At 25.6% G+C, this 14,142-nt stretch overlaps 1 protein-coding gene across 1 annotated transcript in view; it reads right to left on the minus strand.

The window, feature by feature from the left end:
- Window positions 1-1,421: 1,421 nt before the first annotated feature.
- Window positions 1,422-14,142, minus strand: part of LOC129981284 (uncharacterized) — a 29,341-nt gene continuing 16,620 nt past the window's right edge. Inside the window, exons 7-15 of the mRNA XM_056092057.1 lie at window positions 13,771-13,892; window positions 9,265-9,341; window positions 7,141-7,289; window positions 6,176-6,285; window positions 4,958-5,077; window positions 3,583-3,700; window positions 3,407-3,495; window positions 2,270-2,365; window positions 1,422-1,610 (exon numbers count right to left, since the gene is read on the minus strand). Coding sequence (XP_055948032.1) covers window positions 1,533-1,610; window positions 2,270-2,365; window positions 3,407-3,495; window positions 3,583-3,700; window positions 4,958-5,077; window positions 6,176-6,285; window positions 7,141-7,289; window positions 9,265-9,341; window positions 13,771-13,892 — 959 coding nt within the window. The 3' untranslated portion in view covers window positions 1,422-1,532. The remainder of the gene's footprint in view (window positions 1,611-2,269; window positions 2,366-3,406; window positions 3,496-3,582; window positions 3,701-4,957; window positions 5,078-6,175; window positions 6,286-7,140; window positions 7,290-9,264; window positions 9,342-13,770; window positions 13,893-14,142) is intronic.

Here is a 14,142-nt window from a genome sequence, read left to right on the forward strand (position 1 = left end):
AAATCTCTTTATCTTGCAACAGTTATAGTCAAACCCACTTTATGATATATTATTTAAACATCCCCAGATACAACTGCAGCCATCAAATAATAGCATTAAATAAGCTACAAAAAGGCAGATTAATATGTATAACAAAAATATTATTTAGATTTCTTGTGGCAATTCAAACTGAATGAATATATGGGCCATATATTTTGAAAGTAGCGTAACCTCATTAAAAAGATGATATCACATAATTTGTGACTGATTTAGTATAAACATTTTATTTATAACTGATTAATATTTAAAATCTTTAAAAAAATGGCAATGTTTTTTTAAATTTGGGCAATAAAAGAAATTGCATTGATAGAAGTCCAATTTCCATGTATATAAGTAGTGGGGTCAAATGCTTACATTTGTTTTATTTCATGTGTCAAAGATAACTTTACTTATTTTCTTTCGAAAATAGATAATTTCATATTACTTTCAGATAGTGATATAGGTGAGAAATAATAAATCATAATTATTTCAACAATTGAAACATAAATTATTAACAATATATAAACATAATTAAAATTCAAAATAAAAACTAGTACATCCGTTTTATTTCTTGTTATTTTTAAACAAAACTGGATTATACAAAATATATATCATGTGACATTTAATTTTTCATAATTAAAATTAAATTATTTTTCTAATTGGTATAAGTTTATTTATAATTCATAAATATATATTTAAAATAATGATATAATTGTTAGGTGTGTTTAATTAAAATATTAATTATGCCTAAACAATTTATATAACCAAATTATATATTGATAGAAGAAAGATTGCCAGAAATGACAATTTATATTTTTGTATTGGCTAATATGCTCGTTTTTGATTTTCACGAAACAAGAGGAGGAAATGGTTTTCACCACTTTTAGAATAAATGGTCCATACATGAGATTACAGTATTTATGTCTTTACAGTGTGATTTTTTTTTTTTTTTGTTTTGTAAATTAATAGCCTTTCATTTTTTTAATTTTAATTTTCCTGTATAACAATAATAAGAGAAAAAAATTTTTTTGTCAAGTATTAGGGAAAGTTAATGTCAAAAGCATAGAAAAATTTATATTTTTTTTGTCAAATACCAATGTTTGAAGGAAGTTCTGAGATATTACAGCCAGTATTCCAACAGCTACTATTTCAGATGATAATAATAATTCATGTTAATAAGTTTCATAAAAAAATGTTTTAATTAAATTTGTGAAAGAAGTGACCTAAGCAAAGAGAATGTATTCTAAAGAATATTGTATTTCAAAAAATATTTGAAGACAAAATGATCAAAAAACATAAAAATAGTTTCATATTTTTTAAAAAAATTTTATTTACAATTATGTTACCTATTGTTTAAATAAATTTATTTTTGTTTAATATTATAATAAACAAGAAATAAGCAGTTTCAAAGAAATTGTAATTTTTTACTATATAATAAATCACACACATACAAAACACAGTCAAATAATGATATATAATATAGATGATACAGCCTTTTTACAGCAGATTAAAATTCATGTTGGGAGATATAATCGGCCTAATTTCCTAATAGCATGTCTTAACAATAAAATACCAGTTGCTGGCATACCACCCTATATTAAAAAAAGGTATAAATAGTTAGACATGATGGAAAAAACAGTAATTTTTAAATGTTACTTATCATAACAAATGCAAAATGAAAGAATTCTTTTTATCAAATATTGGAAAAAGAAGAACCCAATCAATTCTTTAAGAAAATTAATGAATAATAATTGTATTAGAATTTTAATAGCAAAAAGAAAGTTTACATGCTGTGTGCCACAGTAATATTTCCTAAAGGGTCTCGTTGCATGCATATGTGTGACATATAATTTCATCATCAACACATTGTATACAACAACACTTCTAAATATTTTACATTGATGTCTGACATTATGGTCTTCAGCAAAAAAAAAACCCTTTCAGGCTGGTTTTTGAAGTAAAATAATAACATATGTGAGTGACATAAATAAGGTAAAAACTAATAAAATTAAAACAATTTCACCAAGTCATACATCGCATAACATATTTGTTTTCAAATAAATACAAATTACAAAAAAGTCATGGTCGGCCTATGAGAAATATTACTCAGTTAATCAAGCTCACAAATGTGTAATTTTTTTTTTTTCTTTTTTCATTCTGATGTTTTGTTTTTCAATTCTTTATAGCAATGAAAAATAACATGCTAAAATTAAAAATACATACAAAAAATAAAAATTCTAAAAGTACTCACAGTAATGGAAGCAAACTGCAGAACTTTTTTTGATACAGTAACAGCTTCATTTGCTTTTTCTGAAGAGAGTCTTTCACGAATAAACTCAACAAAACTCTAAATAAATAAAAAATAAAAAGATAATTGTAATATAGAGCAGCAGAAGCAATTATTATACATATAAAAAAAAGATATGAATTAAAAACTTAATTTATTTAATCACAATGCTTATTTATTTACAAAATTAACATGACAAAATAGTTTTCTGGTTGAAATGAATTTAAAGAAAACATATACATCTTACTTTAAGATTTTTATTTGTAGAGTTTTAATTAGCTCAGGTGATGATCAGACATCATGAAATATACAAACTTTTGATGTGAGTAATCTATACATAATTGAGAGTCTGTCTGTTTCTTTGAATCCCCTGATAGTTTTGAATGAAATCTTTTGCACATATTCTCTAATACATAGCAAGACCATTAAAAAGTTGCTAGGCCCCTCCCCCTCAAAAGAAAATGAAATACGCATAAAAAGGATTTCATGTTTTCCCCTTATAATTTCAGAACATTTTATCACACAAAAAATTGATCTTACACCATCATAAATTTTTTAAAAAATTAGGTCTCTCAGAAAGCACTAATTCTATTTACAAACAATTATTTCACATTAATCATTTAATTAATAATAAACAATTAATTAATTTTTCAATTAATTTCAAATAAATAGAAACAATTCTCTTTCCTCTTGAAGTATTAAATCTTTCAACTTGTGTAACGTTAAAGTTGTTTTCTTTGATCAGTATAACTATTGCTTTTATTTCATAGTATAAATACCCATTAATATTTGCAAAAAGTAATTTATTTTTAAACATTTTTTAAATGGCCGCAATTATTTTTACTGTTTTAATTTATTTAAAATTTAAGTACATCCGCATTTTCAATATGCCCAACTGGCATTTCATATAACTTAGGCTTATTAAATAAGATTTTATTTCACCTGATATGCAACTTAAAAATTAATTCATATTTCTTTACTAAAGTAATGGTTATTTATAATTTTGTAGTTCTTTAAACTAAAAAGTGATAAATATTATGAGCTTACTACACACACACATGTACACATAAATTATATCTTGGAAATATAAAAATAACTTACCATTTTTGTATCCATAAAAAATGCCAATAAAATACTTATAAAAGACACAATTGTGCTAAGCTCCATATCTTCATCCGCTGCTTCCAAAACTAAAAACATCACAAAAACATCTCATTGTCACTTATTATGTCAATAAAGTAAATATAAATTAAGAGATTCTGTTAAAAGTTAGCTACCTGATTTCATATCAGCATCATCAGGATTACCATTACCACCATTTTCTTCACCATTTGCATCTCGAGTTAAAGATCTAGCTTTAATTTCATTTATCTTGTCCAAACTGTTTGTAAGAATCTAATAAAATAAGATACAAATATTTTCAAAAATTGCATTTATTACAGAATTTTACTGTAAAAATCATTTTCTTATTAAATTGTATCAAAATATCCTTTTCAGGAACTATAAATGCTTAAATGTTTTCGATTACGAAAAAAAAAAATCTAAATATGGTATAAAATTTCTATTCATAAAATAAAAATTTTTGAAAAAAAAAAAATAATAATAAGTGTATCAAATGTAGTCAAATATCACCCAGGGATTTGTTCATAAGAAAGAATATAAATTAAATAAGAATAAAAAAGATTTTTCACTGATTTTTATAGTAATAGAAATTTATTGAAAACATGTAGATTTACTAAAAAAAAAAAGAAGAAAAAAGTAGTAATAAACATATGCCTGCGAGTCATGTTATTAACGCCTTATATTATATTATTTCTTTCCCTAATTCAGAGCCAGATTTTTAAATTCAGTTTAACGTTAATCTTTTTAAATTGATGTATTGCTTAAATGACATATCCACTTTATGAAATGAACAGTTTGAAATTAAAAGAGAAGTTCAACTTAAAGACATAGAAAATGAGATAAAAAAATATGATCCAAAATAAATACCAATTTATTTCATTTTCTTTGTACATGAATATATATTTTTTTATACATCATAAACAAATTACATACATATTTGTACATTATTTAAATAAATATTTTTGGTAGCTTCATTTTTAAAACTTTTCAACTTTCAAAAAATTAAAAATGTGTAATTTTATTAGAGAACAGTGAAATATTTACAATTTGTATTTCTGTAAATCTGAATTTTTTCCCCCTTATGAGTTTGATATAGAAAAGTTCAAATGTAATTAAAAAATAAAGTCTGTAATTTCTCTTTATTGCCAACAGAATAACTACTCTTATCAATTATACAAATCATAATTTCCTAACAAATACATTTCATTATAAATAAATTTAGGAATCAAATTACTGTTGAAAACTTGAAATCATTAATAGTTGAACAGGTTGATTTTTTTTTTTTTTAATGAACTTATTACAAGCTAGACATACATAAGCTTTACAAACAAATTCAACACTCAGATTGATTAATCTAATTAAAATAATTTCTTTCTTTTATTAACCACAATTTCATGAATAAATTTTCTTTGTTTGTTTCAGACCTTTTTAAAGTGTTTAATTTAAAGTTATTTCAGATTTTGAAAGATATTATTAAAATTTAATAACTATACGCAATTCATTCACACACAAAATATTTATGCATGTTACCTTTAATAAAGCTTCGATTGAATGAACATTCTCACAGCCATTGATCTGAAATTTCTTGAGGCACAGCAATACAAAAGTTTTCTTATTCTTCATGAAGAAGTTTATCATTAATTCTAATGCCTGAAATTATTTCAATAAATATCAAAGTATTAATGAGGGTATTTACAAAGCATCACAAGAAAACAAAGTATAATAGGTTTTACCTCAAATTCCTAATTTTATTTCCTATGTGAATTATTTATTATGATTACTATTAGATGCTTGGCATATTGAATATGTTTCAATCATAAATTTGTAAGTACAATCATACTTCACTTATTGGGCACCTCCTTTAATGCATTATTAGCAAAATGAGCAATGTTTTGCAGAATGATTGATGAAGAGACATCATATGTAAGATTGTTCGTATCTCAGGTATCAATGTATTGAATACTTGTATGATGAAATTTTTGCATGAAAGAAGTTTTTACCAGATAGCATTGTCAAATGCAACTCTGGGAGATGTGCAGGCAAGCCTTAATCAAAGAGATAGTGTCTCTGGACAAGATTATGGACTAATGGTGGATAGTAATGATATCAACAAGCTGGTGGAAAAACATAGCCAGAAGATCTTATGCAGCTGCATTTGAAATCACAGCAAAAAGTTGAGGGCGAGATTTGGTCAGAAGATGAGCAGCCTCAAAAGAGCAACGATCTTCTAGCGAAATATTGATAACGCAAAAAATTATTGCACCATACACTGAGAGTCATCACTCTAACTAGGCAGTGGCCATGTATTCTACAAATTCATTTCATGATAATGTTATTTTAACCTAAATTTTGAAGTGCAGTCAAAGATAAATGTCTTTAAACAACTTTCTTTTAGAAAAAGCAGTCACTGAACATAATAATTATAAATTTGAATTATTCTTAAAAATGGAATCCATTGTCCTATTTAATATGGATTCCTATGGGGGGGGGGATGTTTAACATTAGAAGTTAGACTTAAGAGCAGATTTTGCAAGTAACTATTAAGAATTTCAGTTTAAGTATAATGCTTGATCAATAATCTACAGCAAAGAATATAAAATCAAAAAATGGATATATTAAAGTTTTGCTTGTACATAGTGATTATAAAAACGTTTCCTTACTAATGTTCTTTAGTATGCAAGTTAAAACATAACACAAATGTATACATGCACAGACAGAAAAAAAAAATTATTAGGGATAATAACTTACAAGAACAAGGATATCAAAATGCTTTTCCTCGGACTGATAATATGCCTTCAAAATACAAATCATTACTTTTTCCATGAGTCCCTTTATATTTGTAAAAGTATCATATTGATCTATAAAATAAAATTGTTACTGAAATAAATTTCTAAATAATGTCTGATGGATTATATCAAAGAAATAAAATTAAGATGTGATCAAATCTTTTTCTAAAATAATTCTGAAATTCATTGAAATACAACAGTAAAAATTAAAGAAACCTAACAATACATATTAATAGCTTCTAGGATATTAATTCTAAAATAAATATTCAACTTCATTCAAGACATAAATAAAAAATGCAATTGTTTCATAAAAATATGGCAGATAAATTATAAATGATATTATTCAATTACAGTAAAATATGTTTTAAGATTAAGAAAAATATTGCTATTATACACATAAAAATAAATAAGACCAGCAATGCTAAAAATCAAATAAACTGAATATAAAATTAAACCTTTCTTGAAATACAATGAAGATTGTACTACATCAAACAATTAAAAGTACTAAAAATAAAAAAGTTCAAAGCGTACAAAAAATGTAGTAAATAAATACATTATTTTAATAACACATATCACTTACATCATTAATTTGTGAAAAAAGCTTAGCATATGATGACAGATGATTTTAGAGGGGGAAAAAAGCAAGCAAATCCAAAAAGCTAAGTTTAAATTTTAATTTCAAACAACCTAGAAAAAAGCTCTAAACATTTTCTGTGATAACACACATACACATACAAAAAAAATCCTGAATTTATAACACATTTATATATAAATTTAATCATCAGCAAATTTCATTAATATAACAGATATAATACTTTTGGTAAGATATGTAATAAAAATGCATCTAAGATTGCAACTATCAGAATTCAATATATAAACTGGAAACATATTTTTAAAAATATATATAAAAATAAATTAATTCCTAACCTGGATTAAAAGATAAAATAGATAAAATTTTTAAAATAGAGAGTAATGTGGCAAGATGGAACGATGACAATGATTTCTCCACTTTTCGAAGATGATTTTCATCCAAAGGATTTTTTTGGAAAAGAAATGACATGCACCATCCAAACAACCTGCAAAGATATCATATGATTAAGAAATACTATGTTTAAAAAATTCAGGAAAACAAATTTGTCTCTTCCTTTTTTAATTTAAATGAAAATCATATTTAAAGGAAATTATGTTAAAATTAATAATATTATTTTCATCAAAGGATAAATATTTTATTCGTATCCTAAAACTTCTTTGGTATGTCAATAAAAATGCACTTACAACCAGTGATATTGAATGACTGAATTTAAATTTTCAGAACACTTTTATATTGCACATTTCCAACTTTCATATCTACTAAAATAACACCTGTTTAATGAATTGTGAAGTCTATTAAATTTGAATATGCACTTAAACTAAAATAGTACAAATAAAAAAACAAATAAATTAACAAATATAAAATCCATCTAACAAGTAGCATATGTTCATTTTAAAAACTTATTCCGCTCTTTTTTATTTCATGTAAGTTCAACAAAATATATTTTGAAACTTTTTAAAATTAAATAAGATTTTTAATTTAAAAAATATAAAACATTCACATAAAATTGGTCTTAGAGAAGGTTTTCATTATTAATGAACACAAATTTCTAAAAATTTGACAACCACTCCTTTCTTTATGCGTTTAATCTCTATTAAACACAAAAGATTGTTTAAATGAAAGCAATACGATTCATCAGAATACATAATTTTTCTACATTAAAAAAATCAAACCGGACGAACTGAAACATTTTTATTAGCTAAGAACTATTAATTTAACTCCTAGAGAAATGTGCACGGAAAGAAATATTTCCACAGAATAAAATCTGGCAAGTGCTGGCATTTCCTCACTAAGCCTAATGAATATTATATTTTGTAAAAACATACATAATTGAGAAAAAGCACCTTCTTCCAAGAAATAAAACAATTTTTAAATATATGATATCATATTTTCAATCATTATAAAAATATCAATCAATCAATAATCTAAAAATTTAATTAAAATACTTGATTCAAAAAAAATATAAATGTATTTTACTATATTTAATAATGTTTAAAGTAACCTCAGATTATTTCTACAAAATATAAAAACATCAGAAAAAATAAATATTAAGAAATAACATGATTCATCAAAATTGTAATAATTAATGTTTTAAAGCCATATGAAAAATTTCAAAACAAAGTGTAAAGACTGTCATCATACACAGTCTTGTTGCTTAATCTTGTTTTGAAAAAAATTATGCATCATCTAAATTTGTAATCATCTATTTTACCATAAATAATTTAATGTCTTGTTACTATCACCAGAAAAATGGTTGAGATTTCATATATCTATGTACCCCCCCCCCCTTCTCCACACCTGATGGAAAGATAAGTAGTCTTTTAGTTACAAATGAAATTGAGAGGAATAAAACCCTTGTTTGTTTTTAAATATTTTATTCCAAATCAGAGTATAAATTATAGTAATGACTTTAATATGAGCATGTGTTTCTTTTTACATTAGCAAACATGTTTGTTTATATTTGCAAAAATCTGATTTATTCAAAAAACACTTGCCCAACCCCAAGACAGAAATATTAATAAAAGGGATCAAATTTCTGAAAGAACATGGGTGAACACCATCTAATAGAAATCATCTCCAAAAATCCAAAGCACATGAGCATTTATTGGCTATTGATGTGCTAAATGTAAGGACGTAGCATTCATGCCAAAGTTAAAAAATATTAGCATTTTATAAACATTATTTTATATTTCATGGAGATTAAACCTAAATGCAGAATAATAATATTCAGTTGTTTTCTTTCTTTCTTTCTTCCCCCCTATAACTTTATAAGTCTGCTAAAAAAAGTGATAATGCAAAATAATATGCATGAAAGCATGCAGAAATAAAATGTTTACTCAAACGCTGTTGATATTCAAAAAGATTTTTTTTTAATCACAATTATTTTAGATATTGCTTATCTTTGCCAAAACAAGATATAATATAAGATAAATGAAAATAAACTATTTTAATTCTCTGACCTGGTAAGGCAATGAAGCAAAGAAAAATCTTCATGATCTAATGTTCTGCAAGGCAAGTCTGGATCTACAGTCAACATCTGTAAAATACACAAAATAATATCAAAACTTGAAATGAAATAAATAGCTAAAATGCATTATAATAGCCATGTCGCATATTATTATGTATATATTATATGTAAAGCTTCAAGTTTATTCCAATCCAGAATCCTTTGATTATACTTAAAAATGAACGGGCATTTCATTTGCAAATAGCATACATAATCAAATGATTGAAATCTGTAAACAATTGATGGCATTAAAAGTTTTTACATTAGCTTTATCAATCTTAACATTTAAAAGGTAGAAAACAGAAAGCAAGAATTACTAAATTTGTATTCACTTAGACATTTACTATTTATGCAAAACATGCCAAATGAATGAAAAATTTTACATAAAATCTGAAATTATCTTAAATTGCAAATTAAATAAACTTTAACTTTTCATGTTGGGTTAAAATATATCCTACCATACATAAAAAGTTAAGAAAAAGGTGGGATAGTTTTTAACCCACCTAACCCCAAAGAGTTAAATTACTGAGACTATTGCACAAGATTAAAGGAATAGCTGAGGAAACAATTATAAATGCTAATAATAGGTATGAGGTCATCAAACAATTGTTCAAAAAAAAAAAAAAAAAAAAAAAAGAACAAAAACTAAAACTACATGGTTTTGTATCAATGTGAGGAAAAAAGAAAGAAGAAATCATAAGCATAAAATAGCAAACGCTGAGTTATATATATGTTGACATGAATTATAGAATTAAAAAGTCTTTTTCTTTTAATTGTTCTTAACACTTTCGCAACGGGCATGCCATACATACATCACCTACAAACGTCTCTCCCAGCCAAGTTACCATCCATACATTGCTGAAAGTTGAGCTCAGGGATGGATGATGCATATGTGCATTTTAAGCTGGAAATCCTTGTATCCATTACTTTTGAAAAGAACATAGTTTTAGTATCCTGACCTTCAGTTAGCTCATATTCTGCCTCACTTTGGTATTTCACTCATTAGCTGTTGCGAGGATTGGGGAAGTAACCAAAATGTAAATAAACAGAGCTGGGTTCTTTAACTTTCTACATGCTAGAAACATTCTCACATTTCTGGTCTTCTGCCAGATTTTATTTATTATTATTTTTTATTTTATTTTTGCTAATATGCAGAATTTGTTTGGGTTTTACCTTGAGTTTTGTTGCATTTAACTTAGCATTCATTTATCTTGTACTTTCCTTTTTATTTCAGAATACCTTGAATTTGATTTGTTATGGTAAGAAAATGTTATTTTTCAGAGAAAGAAAGTCTTGCATTATGAATAAGATACTTAATGGCACATATTCATGATCTAAAGAATTAGAAATCAAGATTTTGAGTGATTCTGATATGGATATTTCATCAGAATCTGAACTCATTGCTTGCCTTTTACTTATTTTGTATAGCATTTTTGAATTTTTTAATAATTATTTTAAAGCTTATTTATTATCCATTAAAACTTCAGAATAATTTGAATAGGACTTCCAAAAATTATTTCACAAGGTAAATGATAAATTAAATAATAAATAATGAATTAAAAGAAAAATATTACTAAATGCTATTTTCAACATATATGAAGCTGAACTAATAATCTAAATAGATCCAAAAAATTATTTCACAAGGTAAATGATAAATTAAATAATAAATAATAAATTAAAAGAAAAATATTACTAAATGCTAATTTCAACATATATGAAGCTGAACTAATAATCTAAATAGGTGCAAAAAATTACTACATTAGAATTTAATTTTTTTTTTTTTGTCATTTTTTTTTTTCAAAGTTAGGATTAGTGATGCAAAACCCTTGTCCTGTGGGATGATTTCTTACACATACACTCCATCCCAAAGGAATGTCTAGAATACAGGCATCCTGTTCCAAAAGGGTTAAAGAAATTGGTGGTCAATTCTGGAAAACCAGTTTCTTTAAATGGAAAAATGTCAGAATTTTTGTACACTTCTTTTTCCACTAGTTAGAAGTGCATTTCTTAAAAAATTAATTACATACACAACTTGCATATAAAAATATACAAAATCGCAAAAAAAAAATTTTTTTTCTTCTTCAAAATTTAAACTAATTTTATAATTTGAGAAATCTCCATATTTCAATAATTTTAAATCAATTCTTTCATATATTGAAAATTCAGAAAGTACAAACAAATCTGTAAAAAATCAGATACTTAAAGGATCTACTGTTTGTCAACGGATTCTGAGACGACCACATTTCGATAATTCCATCTCATTAAGGGGCAAGGTGCGGAACGCTGAGCACATTTCCGGCATTCTTCTTTGACCTTGGATTTCCCCCATTAGATATTTGTTAGTTCAATTTTTCTTCGCATGTATATGAGTGTTGTGTCATTTCTGACCACATTTTATCTTAACTCAAAATTTTGTATTGATGTGGCAAGTGGTAAAAAGGCTTTCAAGAGTGGTACGAAGAAAATTTTATATATATCATTAAATATTGTGATCAAGAAGCAGAAAGCAGGGAATTACTTATTCCTGTCACACATTCTGCGAAACAAGCCAAATTTCTGGCATTTTTATTAGCACCATTAAGAGGATCTGACAGGAAGCAAGAGATGAATTTTATCCAACTTTTGGTTCACAGAAAAAAAAGTGAAAAGGGATGTTCTTGAAAAAAATCAATTGTCGAATTTGATTGTAGTATCATAAGACAAACTGTGCCTGATTTTTATATCAAGGAAAGAATGAGAAAGAATATCACTTCTCTGAATAAACTCCTTCCAGTTTTGAAAGAAATAATGGCTTTAAGTGGAATAAGGAATATTTAAAGAAAATTCAACATAAAATTGGCTTTAAATGTAAAAGATGTCGGAATAAACGGAAAATATTAGTTGAACGCGAGGACATAATTTTAAAGAGAATTCAATATTTGAGTACCATAAAAAGATATCACACAGAAAATAGACCAATATTTTATACCGATGAAACTTGGGTTGATAGTAACTTGACTTTTAATAAATGTTGGCAGTCATAAAATGTAGATGGCATACTCCAAACAGGAAATGCTTCACATTGCAGTATTGTGCTGTGTGCTGGGGGTTATATGGGATTTTTGCATAAAGTTTGCACTATTACAGACAGATAAACTCGCAAAACTTTGAGAAGTGAGCGAAAGAAAAATTGATCCCTAATTTGCCAGAAAATGCTGTGATTATAATTGATAATGGGCCATAACATATTGGACAGGTTAGTAAAGTTCCAAATTCAAATAGCTGCAAAAGAGAAATTTCAGATTCACTGGCAGCAAATTCCATCATTCATTCACCTGATTCCTTAAAAATAGAATTATTACAACTTGTAAAATTAAATGCTCCCAAATTTAAGACTTATAGATTTGATATTATGTTACAAGTAGCTTTCAAGTACTTCACCTTCCACCATACCATTGTGACATCAATGCAATCAAGTACATTTGGGCAGATATAAAAAGAAAATTGGAGATATCAACTCCACAGCCGACATGGAAATGAAAAAATTACTCCGAGAAACAGAAGAGGCCATTCATAAAACGTCTAATAATAGGTGGCAGTCTCATTGTAAGCATGTTGAAAAACTTGAAATGAAATATTTTGAAAACGACACTATTATTGAAGAAATGTGCGACTCTTCAAATTTCATTAATAAATGAAGAAGAAAGTGATAGTTAGTGTGACAGCGAAGCCATCCTTTCAGCTGAAAGTGAGGAAGACGATATTTAAAGGTTAATTAAGGTAATAATTCATGTAATAAATAAAGATAATTATTTCATCTAATGTATTTAAAAATAATAATATTTTTAATTAGAAAATCATTAATAATAATGTTTTTTAAATATCAAAATATACAAAAAATATATATATATTTTAAAAATAATATTTTTAATATTTTTAAGACACTCTATATTTACAGCAATTCCATAAATGAAAATAAAATGTTTTAAATAGAGTAAACTCTCGATTATCTCTTGTTGTTAATCTTAAAATATTGCCAAAAAAATTCAATAACATATATAAAAGAAGTATTGTAATATAAAAAAGGTCATTATTATTTTGTAAAAAAGTAATTACCAAATTTTAAGAACAGAATTTTTTTATTTATTCTTCATAATTTAATATTTATGTTTCTTGCATTAAATAAAAACTGCTCTGAAATATTTTACTGTACATTAGTACCATTTTTCTTCTGTATTACAGTATTTGTAATGTTTACGTATCAAAAAGTGTAAGTCTTCCTTGTTAAATGTAAACATCTCCGCCTTTCATGTTTCTTTTCACCCCTATTTTGACGAATTAAACCCATCCTAACGCATGTGCAAAAGCGTGGAAGGTATTACAATCCATTGTCAAACAATAAATATATATTGATAAAAATTGTAGTGTATTTTTTGAGGGGGATAAAAAAATAACGAGAATAATCAGAAAAATAACTTACATGCTCCAAAATTTGTAAACACTGATTGACCATATGTGAGGGAGCACTCACAACTGCTGATGTATCACCTTCTTCATCAGCAACAAGATTTTCTGAGACTATTTCTTGAGTGGCTTTCCCAGCTGTAGGGACAAGAAAGAAAGAGAATAAATTAATAACCATGGAAATTTTGAAATTTATTCATTGAAAGGTAATTTGAATACTTTGTAAATTTATTCATTTGCTAAATATTGAAAACTTTGATTTTTTTAATTCTATTTTTTTTTCAAAGAAAATTATACAATTTTTTAATGCACAGCAAATTAATCTATAAACATTTCCTTTTAGAAAAAACAAACAAGAACAAAAAAAAAAAAAAAAATGTCTTTATAC

The sequence above is a fragment of the Argiope bruennichi genome, chromosome 8 (genome assembly GCF_947563725.1).
Source record: "Argiope bruennichi chromosome 8, qqArgBrue1.1, whole genome shotgun sequence".
In the NCBI taxonomy this organism is placed as follows: Eukaryota; Metazoa; Arthropoda; class Arachnida; order Araneae; family Araneidae; genus Argiope; species Argiope bruennichi.